Consider the following 15,339-nt stretch of genomic DNA (forward strand, 5'->3'; position numbering starts at 1 on the left):
AACGTTTTATAATTGCTTAGATAATTATACAGTTTAAGTCCTATTTTATTCTATATTACTATACATTTTTACTGTTTAATAAACTTTCCTCCCACCACTCTCCTAAATCTTTTCCCACTACTTCATACTTCACTTTTGTACAACCTAGACTCCTTCTCACCGACTGTCCTTAGGCCCTAATATCGTTTTATTGTCTTCTCCCCACTCCATCAAGCTGCTTTACCACACTACCCTACTATCTTTTCCTTTTCTTAACTTCTATTCTAACTTCCTGTCAACACCATTTCCTTCCACTCCCCCCTCACCTACACTTTCAATCCCTTCACCACTCCATATCAAACACACACACTATTAATACCTAGCCTCTTCATCACCAATCTAGCACTTCACACATACAGATACGCTCATGAACATACCTAATTTCAACTTCTTCGTAAATATACCAAAGCCTACCCTCAAATTTCCTAACCCAGTTACTCATTTAAACACTAACCTTAAACTTAGCAGAGACTTCCAACCAAACCCTGGTCTCAAGAACAATCCACTGGAACCAAACCCACTTCCCCATACAAATACCAACATTAACAACATTCTAACTCCCAATAAATCAAACCTCTTTCTTCTAAACATGAACATCAGAAATCCATCAAACATAATACACAAATTTCATGCAACTCTCTCACTCTACACTCCTGACATAGCAGTTCTGACTGAAACCTGGCTAAAGCCCAACATAAGGTATAGTGAAATGCTAACACAAGGCTACAACATCCACATAATGGATACACTGAACAAACAGGGTGGAGGCATAGCTCTCACCTATAAAAATACACTCAGCTTTCAACTTCTTGACCCTAATCCTCCAAAATTCAATAACACAGTACTACTATTTACCAAACTTGTATTAAACTCCAAAAAAATCTATAATTATAATAGCTATCTACATCCCACCTGGAAACAGCCCTGCTATAATTGAGGACTTCCTCCAGTGGACACCCCTAACATTCTCCTAAGAAACCACAGTTATGGGTGACTAACACAGACTGGATTACTTCTTCTGCCACCAACCCATCAAATGTCATGCACTTATATGGATTCTCCCAACTTATACAATCACCAACTAGAGCGGACGAAACGACCAATAGACATTCAAAACTTGACTGGCTATTAACCAAACAATCACACACCTACTACTACGGTTGTCTGCCAGACAGTAATCAGTGACCACCTACCTGGTAAGACTATGCCAACATATCAAAAACACTACATTCAGACCCAGACACAAACACAAAACAAGACACACACACACACACACACACACACACACACACACACACACACACACACACACACACACATACACACACACACAAAAAAACACAGAATACTCGCCCCAAACATTCTTATCTGCACTACAGCAATGCAAGTGGTCCACACTGTTATCACTCTCACTGGGTGATGCCATATCATACTTCAACACAACATATTTCTAAACATCCTAAATAGCTTAGCACTTCTAGAACAATTTAGACTCAAGATAAACTATGCTTCCTGGCCGGCAAAAAAAAACTAAACTATTACTCAAAACCAGAGACAAAGCCTGGGCTCAGTACCAGTCCAACAAAACCCAAACCTTCCTCGATTTGCATTGTCATCTATGAAACAAAGCCAAGAAACAGGTCAAAAACAATAAAGAAATACTACTACATTACAGCTAAACAAAAATACCAACACAATCCCAAAAATTCTGGGCTTCTATAAATCAACTGTTAAAACCAGGTCAACCCAAAACCTGAACACCTAACCATACAAATTCTTCAAATAGTATAGCCACACAATTTAATACCTACTTTACAAACTCTATACTAACCCTAACCAAAAACAACAATGCACCTCTAACCATTCCCACAGACCTTGCAATACCCCCCAAACCTTTTCCCTCAAAACTGTAGAAAACCAGCACCATTAAAAAAAACTAAACTACTCAAATGTAGGCCTACTCCTCTCGCTGCTGACAATCTCCCTTCTGACTATGTCCAGCAAGCTGCTGACACAATCTCTTACCCAATCTCTGTTGTAAGCAATCACTCCATAACAGAACAGTATATTACCACGATATGGAAAATGTCCTACATCACCCCATGACATAAAGGCAGTACCTCTACAGACTTCTCTAATTACAAGCCTACTGCCATCGTATCTCCTCCATCCAAAATTCTAGAGAACAGTATCCATTCCCAACTCATGCCTTAATTTCCAACCACCTTTTAACTAATTCCCAACATGGCTTTAGATACAACCACAGTACCACTACAGCTCTCCTAGGATTCACAAGCTATCAGCAATTTCAGAAACAGCCATCTAGTCTCCTCCACTTTCCTAGACATGTCAAAAGCATTTGATACAGTGTCCCATCAAAAACTCCTCAATGATCTTTCATCCCTTGAACTAAGACACTCTGCTCTCACATGGTTTCAGAATCACTCATCTGACAGCCAGCAGGCTGTAAAATGGCAATATGAACTCTTCTCTACTTCCAGTCCCATTAGGCGTCCCACAAGGATCCATTCTAGGTCCTCTCTTATTTCCCATCTTCACCAACAAGCATCACACTGTCTCCCATCAGGCCACTACCATGCAATATACTGATGACTCCACACTCATATGCACAGCCCCCTCTCTTTCTAAACTCCAGAAAATAACCCAAACATCCTTTACAGAGATAGAATCTTGGCTCTCTAATGCTCAGTTAATCCTCAATCCCAATGAAACTAAACTTATGATTTTCTCGCACAACTCACCTATTCTCACCAACCAGTACAAAACTGACCTGGCAAAACTAGATGCCTGCTACAACAAACCATCAGACTTCCTGCTCCCCTTCACGATACATTCTTCTAATAACACAAAAGTAGAACCTGTTTCTCACACTAAGCTTCTTGGTGTTACAACTGATAAGATGAGATCTGACAAACACATTACCCTAACTATAAAAAAATTCACATTCAATTAGGCTCTCTCTACAGAGTTACACCCTTCTCACCAACTTCACAATACAATCTATTGCCAGGACATACATAATCTCTAATCTCCTTTATGCCTCAGCTATTCTCACCAACCAGTACAAAACTGACCTGGCAAAACTAGGTGCCTGCTACAACAAAATTGCCAGATTTGCCACCAACTCTCCTCATAGATCCCATTACTGTAGTGCCCTACACCAACTAAAATGGCTCAAGCTCCCCAGTTTCCTCACATACACCCAACTGACTAAGGCCCACAGCATACTTTACCTCCCAGACAGGTGTCCTACACAACACAACCTACTTCAACTCCAATCTAATAAGACTACTTAGATCGTCTGACAAATTTATCTTACAAGTCCCAAAGCTATCAACTTTTCTGGTGATTCTCTTTACTCCAACTGCATTGCCAGAACATGGAACTCAATCCCCCAAAACACACTTATCACATCAAATCACCTACTGTTTACAATGCTCCTCTGTCTTACCTATTTAATTCTTGTCTCAGCTCCTGCCTTACACCTGGCTGATTCCTTCCCTTCCCTGCCATCTTTATAGGCTTTCCTTCACTACACCTCATTGTTCTTTACTCAGTTGATAGTAGTCTCTCCTTCCCATCTAATTTCCCCTCCTCAGCTTGCTCTCTAAATCCTGTCCATTCATATGTGCCTCATCCTTTCTTCTTTCTTTCTGAACTTCTCTACTACATCCTACTCTAAGATTACATCTCTCTTAGTCACACCTACCTAAACTTAGAAAAATGTCTACTTCCCACCATGCTTCTCTTGTACAGTCAACTGTTCTGTCTATTCTTGAAGATATTTATTTATATCTTGTAATCCTTTTAAGTACCACTACTGTATGGGCTTATGTATTGTATAATTTGTTATTTGTACCAATCTTTATTCTGTTTGGAGCTCCCACCGGGCCTCCTCTGAAAAAGGGCATGTGCGCAGTTGGACTTTCCTGGTAACCAAACCAAACCAATAAATTAAATAAAGGATACATTTAGGCAGCCATAACCCCCCCCCAATTTAGTCCCCACCCCTCACCATTTCCTGCTGTGGCAAATGCCTGGTTGGCTGACCCTTCCAGTCATGTATGCTTCCACACATGTGGCAATTCCAGCTAGCTAGGTATTAATTTGTGTTGCAAGACAGACAGATTTTTTTGTATTTATACCAGCACTGGACTTTAGAATGTGCAGTAGGTCAGACAGTGTCTCTGTTGAGGCTCTGTGTAAGAGGCAGACATCGCCCCTCCCTAACATGTATGGATACCAAGAAGAGGTACAAGATTTTTAAATAGTCTTTATAGTTTCAGTGATATAGACCCTTTATATTCTATGGTCATTCCAGTTTTGCCAAGTATTTGGACGGGAACGTACCTTAAGGACGTTAGAGTCCATGATCAGAGTGATGAGCACTGAATATAATATAATCACCACATCTCTGGACCCAAACACCATCATTCTGATAATAAGCTGCACAATGATGAACCTTCTTACAATAGTGGACACATGGTGATCAAAGGACATTTTGTTGTCTACATAGGTTCCCAGGTCCCCGACACCATCCATCCATTCATCCACCCTCAATCCCTTTTCCCATTTTGCACATGGCGTTGGGGTGTCACTTCCACAGTGACAATCACCTTGAGTCAAGGTTTATACTGCCAGGTGGCTAGTCCTTCCACGGTAGTTCATTTACACCACTCACTCATGCGCACACTCTCACCTATGGCCAATTTAGAGTGTCCAGTCCACCTACTGCATGTCTTTGGAATGTGGGAGGAAACTGGAGCACTCAGAGGAAACCCATGTGACTGCAGGGAGGACATGCAGACTCCATACAGAAGGTACCCCAGCCAGGAATCAAACCAGAGAACCTCTGAATATCTTGCTTTGAGGCGACAACACTAACCGCTGCACCACTGCTGCCACCCAAAACTACTGGATCCCCAACTACTGGATCAATTTTCAGGAATGTGCTGTCCATGTGACAGTTACAAGGGATATCATGCCTGCCGAAAGATGCTATATTTTATAGCATTGAGCTGGCGTCAGAAACATGGACTATAACTATTTGCTTGGCAAAGGCCCTCATGGAAAGTTTACAACATCACCAAGTTTACAGTTACCTGCAAACTTGGTAAGCCATAAATTCTTAAAATTAGCTTTAACCTCTGAGAAGCAGATGCCAAGCAATAGTAGCCCAAGGAAAGGACTAAAACCTGAAGTACACCACTAGGGACAGGTCTTTTGGAGAAGGTAGAGTCACCTACCCTAATTTCCAGGCTTGTGTTTGTGAGCCTATTTTCTACCCAGTGAGTTACACAGGGATTAACATTTAGCTGGGTAGTTTATTTACTATACCAGAGTGTGGGATGGGGTTTAACTCATTTGATAAGTTTAGATATGCAATGCATGCTGATGTACCCTCATCCATTGCTTCAGTAACCTTCCTGAAGTCGACCAAGTTCAGGATGAAAAAATCTACCCATGACAAATCAGAACTGGTTTGGATTGAGAGTTTGCAGGTTACCTATGCCCTTATTTTATAATGTTTCATAATGATCCTTTCCATAGTCTTACAGATGAGGTTAGTGAAACTTATGTGTCTATAATTACCCTTATCCACTAATGACACTCTTTTGTGCAAGGAGAGGACAGCTGCCTCGAGCACAACCTGTTTGGGGGCCAATATTGAGCATCCTCTGGAGGAGATCTGACATGTCCTGTTTTACACTGGTCAATAAGCAGACAAGTGTGTTATCTTTCCCCATAGAAGTAGCATTTTCTGCCTTGGATAGTGGACTTGTTCATAGGAGCTTTTTTTGGGGTGGGGGTGGGGGATTGTAGATGCAGATATGTGATTTAAGAACAGAGGAGGAGAAAGGGCATGAAAACAGAGATAAATGTATCCAGTAGTAGATTGGCTATGTGTTCAGGGTCTGAGTAAGCAATGTCAAGTATTAGCTTTCCGCTGCACCAGGCATAGTTTCTGAGGTCTTTAACACTGTTATAGAAAGCTTTGTGGTTGTCTTTTGCTTGGGTGGCTATTTTTATCCAACACCTGGCTTTTTTAATTTAATGGTCTGTAGTTCCCTGTTAAAATTTAGCAAGATCTTGTTTTTGCTTTTATTATAAATCCTGTTCATATTTTGGTTTAACCACAGGTGTTTATTTTTACATTTGGTATGAATTGCATTTACCTCATAGGTGGACAGATGCATCTATTTACATGTGGATGGAATTTGCCGGCAAAGAATTCTGCATTAAACTGTTAGGTTAGTAGGCTGAAACAGGATGTTGAATTTAGCCAGGTCATTACTCAGTTTTAGTAGACCAGCCTTAGCATAATCTCTGAATACTGACGTATTGCAGGACATTTCTGGCTTCAGTCTCATTATGACTATGACTGACTGATGGTCAGATCTGAACATGAAGATATTTACAACCAGTAGAGAGCAGAGCTGTCCCATAATAGTGAGGACCAAGTCCCTGATTTTATCAATTTCTGCTGGAGTTCAGACTAAATGAGCCACATAATTTGTGCTAATGAAGTCCAGAAATCTCCGTGCATGCATGTTTGAGGATTTCCAAGTCTCCCATTTAATGGAAGGGTAGTTGAAATCCCCTAGAAGTATGGTGTTTAAGGGAGTGGTGTTTGCTACTTAAGTAAGAGACAGAAGCCAATTGGTCCTATAGTTGACAATAATATGATAAAGAATTGTATTAATGGTAAGGTGGGGTGGAAGAGTTTAACAAGATAATGACATGGCACTAGTCTGGAGATGAAGTCCCACCATTTAAAAATATAGAGACACTGCTGCATTTAGTGCCTTCATTTAATGCAGTGGACCTGAACATAGGGTAGGCCTTGAAACTCTGCACTAATTGGTTGCTCTAAATGGTCCTGATCCAGATGTCTATGACAATGCATATATCTATGTTTTCCAGGGTAAGAAGTGCTTGTAGGGAGTGCAGATTTTGTTAAGGCAGCTAACCTAAAGGCATTGCAGCTCAACATTATCTGGTTTATGTTTTACATTGGAAGCTTTTGAAGACTGAACGGACTATGGGATGCACAAGGTTTTAGCTAATATATGAAAGCTTGGGGGTGGGTGGATTGGTGCAGGCCATCCCTGGCAAAGCACTCAGGACTGTTTACCATCCCCTCTCAGACCGATATACACATTAGACCCCCAATGACTGACACCAGAAGCTAAGCAAATAGAAGTCAATCTTTTGTTACATCGCTGTATCATTCTTTGAGATGGTAAAATGCTGCTCAGGCTATGTTCATACCCACCTTGGATGCTTGTTCCAAGAACTCCAGGTGTATCTTCATGCAGCCCAAGGAGGTATGTCTCAAGTCATTCACACCCTTATGTACTACAACTCTGTCTTGTATGCATGTTTGATGCTACAAATCCTGGCACCTGATAAGCAAACGACAGTCTCCTTGCAGCCTGCTGAGTGGTACATCAGTGTGTCTCACTATGTAGTCCCCCTATGAGAATGATGTTGGATTTTGTGGAGGTTAGCCTTATAGGCTTTTTGAGTAGATGTATGCTTCACTGTGGATGCTGCCTGTGATGCATTTGACAGGTTGCTAAGGATCGTGTCTTAGGTTTGGAGACCTTTGCGGTTTAGGTAAGTTACTTTTAGAGCCTCAGTATGTGGGTCTATGTGACTGGTCAGATGTGTGTATGAATAAATTTGGTGTGGTGTGTTGTTGTGGGTTACTGATAACCTACTTGTTATATGCCATGGCTTCACGAGAGAGTTTTGCCTCCATTAACATTACAAAACTACATCTCTCACACACTGAGTTGTAATTAGTAGGTGCTTGTCAGTAAACAAGAGACATTTGCTACACTGTCTCAGGACGGCCATTTCAACCAAGCTGGCTGCAGAGACCATTGCAAAGTGTAAATCCATAGGTTTGGATGTTCACTAATGTTGCTTGCAGGGGGTGGGTGAGACCAGTGGGGCCAGGCTTGATTTGCTGGAAAGCTCTCTATTTACAACTGACAGTTCAAGTCTACACATGAACACAGAGTCTTAGCGAAAACCACAGGCTTTCATGGAGCTACTGATAATTAAGCACACTAAGAAATTATGGAGCAGGTTATATAGAGTAAGTTAAAGTTGTAAGTGCTTGCGTCTATACCATGCATGCTTAAACATGGCTGCACGATGAGCAGCGCTGCGCAAATAAGATTTATAACAGTGCAGAAAAGTTCAAATAAGCCCACTGGCCAACAGCACAACAACATACTTTAAGGTTCTACAGCAATCAAAAGCATAGAAATGACTAGGATCTTCTCTACTCTCACTACAGTTAAACCAAAACCGTTTCCACTTGTGTTACAACAGATTACCAAAAAGCAGGTGTATAGCTATCACAGAAGAAGGTATCACTTTAAAATGTAATTAGCCCTGGTCTTTCAAGGCTGGCAGCTTGCCAAATCAGATACAAGAAATTGGCACAATAAGCAGCAAGGTCACTAAGCATTGAGCAGTTGTCTGGTAAATCCAATGTGGTCAAGTTATAAACAGTGCAAAAAAGAGAATCAATAGATAAAAATACAGTCACTTTTTACAGTTTGTAGTTCTGCATGTCAAACAAAAAATACATAAATAAAAACAGCACTTCTACCTTGGTCTTGGCAAACTTTATTTGTACAGAAATGCCAAGAAGCATCCTTGGCTGAGCACAGACACCCTGCATGCAAGAGTAACTTCCACACATGGCACACCCTTCCTGTGGCATTTCCATTCCATATTTGCTTTTTGTGGACTACCACTGAAATTAGACTTTTGGTTATACTTGGCTGCTACTTGGTCAAACAACTCTTGTTGCACTGCCTCCACCACAAATCCATCTAACTCATATTTTACTGGTATGTTTTATCCAAACAAAACTCTAGTGCATCATTAAAAAGTTTACTTCCTGACAGCTGTCAATGTATGCTCTGAAAAAAAAAGATAAAAAATGGTTATAGTGACTTAAAAAGAGCATTTAACAATTGGCAAGACTACGAAAAATAATGCTGCATACTTCGGCAGGGCATACCAGGTACAACAGTAATTTGCAATATTTCACATATGGAGTGAAAAGACTATTGCACATTACTTTGCTTTATTTAGTTGGGCCAGACAAATGAAAAGCTGGAACCTTGGGTGTTCGTCAATTGCCACAAAAAGCAGCTGCATTATTGGGTGATATCTCTCAACCTCTTAGGACAGCAATTTGAACAAAGCCAGAAAAACGAGGGGACAAAGACCTAAAATCAGAGGTGGATTTTTAAATAATGATTATAAGCTTCGAAAGACACTAGCATAACATATTTTGCATTAGCGAACATTTCTGGAAGGATTTGAAGTCTGAAAATGATAACTGTTATCATTTAATGAGTGTCATCTCCACTGCTTTGGCCATAAAAGCACATATTTCATGAGGATCAGGACAAAACACAAAATCAAAACCCTGACTTTCTATTAAATTATGGACAATTCAAAAGTATGCTGTCAACTGCGGCATCAGAAGCAGAAGCCACTGGATGATTTGTTACTTTCTTTTACTAAACTTACGTAATTACTAAAGGAAATACTGCTTCTTGGTTGCCGATCGTAGCTTATTTAATTACAATCAAGTAAATCATATTAGAGTGTGAAAAGCTATGATTGGCAACCAGGAGCTACAGTTACCTTTTAAAAATAGACACAGAACATAAAAAAAGAGCTCATTGGTTGGAATCGCTACTTTTTTTTGACATAAGTGTAACGTTAGTTAGTCTTGCAATGGGAAATTTCTTTGGAACTAAATTTCCAGAGTTTTGGTTGTGTCAGGGGAATAAAAACAGTCTAGGAAGTGTCAGAAACAGTACATTTAAATTAGTGAAAGAAGTTGGTGGATTAAGTTGATGATGACAGATTGGTGGGCGGTACTTTATGAGTAAACTGGAGAATGGGATGCCTTTCAGATATAAACTGTTAAAAATCGTCCCAAAGTGAAAGAAATAAACTGAAAGAAATAAAGTTTTGGTTCTTTCAGATAGAAAGCTAATCAGTAGTATTGCAAAAAAATAATGTTGCCAGAACACTAGAACTTTGACACTCTCCCTTTAAATCATGCGCAGCCTTCAGAGACTACAGCACCTATGTAGATAACAGACTTTCCTTTTGACTACCATGTCTCTGCAGTTGCTAAAAAATGCATAACTTATTGTTTGTGGTATTTCCTTAAGGTCCAAAAAAGTTATAGTCCCACTTTATTCTATCTATATTAGAATGCATCACTGAATGTAATGCTCACTTTGGCACATGCCTCACTAGACACCTAAACAAACTTGAGGAACCTCAGTCATTCCTCACCCAAAAGATCAGTTCTCTTTGCTAGTCTGATCCTAGTATCATACAGACTCCCGAGGGTTGATCTCTGTTATATATGTATAACACAGCACTCTTTCTTTGAACTCCCTTACCTAAATAGAAACCATGATAAAGCAAATACCTACTCTACAGATAAAAAAAACCTAAACTATCAACAGCAAAACCATATTTTGCAACAGGTACCTAACCCAAAACATCCTTTGTTTCTAAAATAGGCAATCCTTACATATCAAGCAGAGTACTTTCCCAGTAATCTTTAAAACCAATCTGCATGACTGGATTAACCATCAGAAATTTTCACCTGGGATATATTGGAAACATTTTGTTAAAGGGGGATGTTGTTAGTCCCCCAGCAATACTGGATGATGTGCCTTAGCGTATCCATGGTCTCCTTGGCCATAAGTTTAATAAAAACCTATGAATCTGTAAGCTGGGAGGAGCAAGGCTTTTCTCCATAGAAAAAGATATTTTAAAATGCTTTCTGACTTTGTCAAGGGCTGCTTGGGTGATCGTCTGCAGTGAAACGGCAGTCAAAGAGTGCGTCTTCAGGAAACAGTGCTGTATGTAAAAGGAACACCAGGCTAATACATGTGTGTGATAAAACTCTCTTGTGTTTATGCCTTCTGCCATTCTAGCAGGTCAGAAAGCCAGAGTACAGAGGTAGTTGTATATTAACTGATGTTCCACATTATGTATCAGCTTGGATTTCAAAGCAACAGGAGCTGTCTTTTGCAATGTATTCATTCACTCGTGTTTTTATTGATTTTTCCTAAATTTGTAAAAACTTTATGGAACCATCTATTGTAGTGGAAATTTTTAAAGCAAAAAAAATTGCAATCATAATAAAATAAGACTTGTGAATAGAACATATTCACCATAGGTTCATAGGTTCATAGGTTGATACTAGGCTATCTGTCCTAGGGCATTTATAAGCCTAGCCAGAGTGTGTTTGGCTTTCGCCACCCTTTTAGATTAGTTGACTGTGCCTCTGTATAGTAGGTCACAGAAGGTAACCCTTTTAAGGTTAGTTTACTGTACTTATGTCAAGCTGGGACACAGAAGAGATCCCAGGGGTAAACTTATGATCTCCCATCCACTCGTCAAGATTTCTCTTGAAGATGGTCAGTGAGGGGCTCTGCCTAACATGGATTGGGATTTTGTTCCAGAGTGAGGGGAGCCTCTGGGATATGAATCTGTCCCTCCAGCATGTCCTATTTATTTCTGTGCTGAGGCTCAAGTCCCTGGAGCATGTAGCTCTAAGGGATTAAGGGATTTGGATTTCCTGAGGTGAAGCATGTCCATTAATTTTGGGTTGGACATGGCTTTATACGTCAGACACAGATCGCCTCTGAGCAGGTGGTACGCAACTGAGTAGAGCTGGAGTTTCTTTAGCCGAACTGCATAGAGCATCTGTTTGAGCCCCTTGATCCTCTTGGTGAGATACTTTTGGGGTCTTTCTGCAGGTGTTGGGTAAGGTACATCCCAAATGGGGCATTGTACTCAATTATGGGCCTGATAAGTGATGAGTAGAGGGGCACAATGACCTCTCTTGATTTAGGTCTTTCTAACCACTTTGGCAACATGATTGTCAAAGGAGAGATTGCTATCTACTTGGGTTCCCAAGTCCCTAATTACTTCTTCCATACTTAATGAATTACCACATATATGGTAATTTGTGGGCACTTTGTTTTTCCCAAAGGGGATGACTATGCACTTTTTGGTATTTAGCTTTAGGCCATGGCTCTGGCACCAGTTATCCATCTCTGTGAGACCCTTTTGGGGGATGCTTGTGTCAGCCAGAGAGTCAATTATGGTACCCAGTTTGCAGTCATCTGTGAACTTGGTCAGCCATAGTCCATCCGTGTTAGCCTGTACCTTGGAGAAATATATACCGAACAAGAGAGGTCCCAAGACTGAGCCTTGTGGGACACCACTTGTAACTGGTTTAGAGTCTGACATGGCACCTGCTATTCTGACCATGTGGGTTCTATCCCTGAGCCAGTTTGCAACCCATCTTGTGACATAGTGGTTGATATTTAAGCTGGTGAGCTTATTTATGATGCCAGAGTGGGGTATTGTGTCGAAGGCTTTTGTGAGCTCCAGGTAGGCTGTGTGGTCTACCTTCCCTTCATCTATGGCTTTGGTAACTGTTTCAAAGAAGTCAACCAGGTTCAAGAGGCAAGATCTGCCCTTAATTAAGCCGAATTAGGTAGGATCCAGTGTCTGGAGGTTCCCAATGTCTTTGTTTATGATTTCCATGATGATACGCTCCATAGCTTTGCAGACCAGGCTAGTCAGGCTTATAGGGCGATAGTTTCCAGGGTCTGTTGTGGCACCACCTTTGTGGAGTGGGACCACTGTTGCTGTATGCCATTCCTTGGGTACATATCCTGTAGTAAGGCTGAGACTGAACAGTGACTTTATATGAGGGTTTAGTTCTTCTTGGAGCTCGTGTAAGACACAGCCCAGGACACCATCTAGTCCCATTGATGCTGTGTTTTTTGCTTTGGAGAGGGCAGCTCTCACCTGTGCATCTGTGATCTCAGGAAGGCTACACACTGTTGGGATAGACATTTGCTCTTTTGGGGGGGAAGGGAGGGTTTACACTGAACCTTTCTGCCAGTATGTTGGCAATGTCTGTGGGTTCAGTGTATTTTTTGTCATTTTGCACTTACTCAGAGCATATCTGGGAGTTGCCTCCCAGGTTTCTGACATAACTAAAGAAGGCCTTGTGATTATCTTTAGTGTCTTGTGCAATTTTTCTTTTGAAGCTGGCCTTAGATGATTTTATGAGGGATCGTAGTTTCTTGCTAGTACTGATCAGTGACACCTTCCCTTTTCGGAATTTTGCTCTGTCATGTAGTAGCTTTCTCCTTCTGTTGTATAGCTTATTTATGGCCGGGGTCCACCAGACAGGTCTCCTGCCTTTGGAGGAGTGAGTCTTGGTTTTATTTGGGATAGCATGCTCCATGCGTTCCTGTAGGTGTCCATAGAATGCTTTTGTAAAGGATTCTGCATTTTGGGCCGTATTTTCCACTAGCCCGGGGGCTTTGAAGGATTCCACCTCAGTTTTGAGAAGTGTGAAGTTTTCTTTTGAGAAGTTCTTCACCGTGGTTTCCATGGCTAGGGGTGGGGACAGAATATGGATGTCCAGTGAGATTTGTTTATGGTCTGATCTTACCATTGAGGGGTATACCTCTGGTGTGGAACATAGAGACCCCATGTTGGTGATGACCAGATCCAATATGTTTTCCCCTATTGTGGGAGTGGTGACCACAACCAAGTTCCAGAATCACCTGCTATTATATGCAACAAAGATCTTGGAAAAGAGATGAAATAAGTGTAGTTCATGTCACCTTCACAATTTTTATATATAATTCATTTTAGGTTAGAAAATCACTGAAAAATGTCAATAATCATCATTAACTTAGTTCTGTATGAAGCTGTAATAAACTGAAATATTTACTTCCTTTCTGCACCATTATTGATGATGGGCCTTCAGGTGTAAGTTTGATTCCAATGTTTCTTCTGAAAAGTAAGCAGAAAACGTAATACCCATCATTGTCCAGAAGGAATAGTCTGCATTTTTTTGTCTGAAAAAGACATACAATAATATAATCTTTGCTCAGAATTATAAATCACATCAGAAAAAAATACAGATGCACAGAGGATTGGAACTAGTTATAGTTTGTATTGAATGCTCTCATGCTGATACTCCCCTGGATTCAGCAAGCTCTGCACGGAGTGCAGGAATAGTGCAAGAGCTGCTGCACGCAATATGGCTGATGAGCGATCCAGGAACGAGCTCCCGGGATGTGCACAAGCACTCCTACACTATTCCTGCACGGACACCACTGCTATATGCTAAGTACCTCATTTGCTGGTGAAAACTATGCAAATGAGGTGAATTAGCAATCCAGGAAGCAGGCAGCCGTCCATGCAGGAGTAGTGTAACCTGCAGAAATGTATTTGGTTACTAACCAAATACATTTCTGCAAATTACAAAACGGAGGCATGCCAGCTTGAAAGAAACATGTATTCAATGTAGTAGGCATGCCAATGGCCAAATATATGACCACTGGCATGAAAAATAGTTGCAATTTTATAAAAAACAAGTTTATTTTTTTTTGGCAGATAACAGCTGTTAAAGCGTAGGGCAGCTGTGCACAAATGGGATTGCCACGAAAATAAGGAAAAAAGGGGGAAATAAGCTTTTATAGCCAAATCAGCATTTTGCCATAATAGACAATGGCATGCATAAGACAACAATACCAGGGAATAGTGGTTGCTAAGGGGGACGGCACAGTGTCAGTGTGGTAACTATGAATTAGTATTCTGGTTTATGTAAATGAGGGGACTGATACTGAATCACAGATTTCCTCTCAGTGTTAGTTTGCACCCAACTGTGTCGGTGTAGCAACACCATTGTATAAGTCTAAGAGGTGGATGACCTCATAAGGGGAGTGTCATGCATGCTGTAAGCTTATTGGAGCTATGTGGCCTGTGTTTGCCCATAGCTAAGCAAAGCTAAGGAAGGGGGTGTGTCTCAGGATGCCTAGCAATGTTTACATTGTCTAAATGGGTGTGCGCACAGCACACCGGGTTTTAAACCAAAAAAAAAAAAAAAAAACAGGAAATAGCAGCTCTGTCCACATCTGAGCACTGGGTATGTGAGGTGCACCTCGGGGCTTAAACGGGAAGGCAATGGGAAGGGAAAACAGCAGTAGGAAGGCAATCAAGGAGAACTAGCATAGCTGACAGGTGAAATGTATCAGAATCAGCCAATTACACAGGCAGCAGCCCAGCACACTACTATAAACTATGCAATCACCTTTCAGTCTGGTTTTTCCCACAAACTCTACACCACTGGTGTACACAGACAGGGAAATTTTACCTGACAAAACTAACAAAATG

General features: G+C 40.9%; 1 protein-coding gene across 1 annotated transcript in view; it reads right to left on the minus strand.

Annotated features, from left to right (window-relative positions):
• LOC122809531 (NXPE family member 4-like) overlaps nucleotides 1-15,339 on the minus strand; it is a 605,331-nt gene that overhangs the window by 420,539 nt on the left and 169,453 nt on the right. The window contains exon 2 of the mRNA XM_044081100.1: nucleotides 13,892-13,953. Within this exon, the coding sequence (XP_043937035.1) occupies nucleotides 13,892-13,953 (62 nt within the window). The remainder of the gene's footprint in view (nucleotides 1-13,891; nucleotides 13,954-15,339) is intronic.

This window comes from Protopterus annectens, chromosome 8.part0 (genome assembly GCF_019279795.1).
Source record: "Protopterus annectens isolate FY-2018-M chromosome 8.part0, PAN1.0, whole genome shotgun sequence".
Classification (NCBI taxonomy): Eukaryota; Metazoa; Chordata; order Ceratodontiformes; family Protopteridae; genus Protopterus; species Protopterus annectens.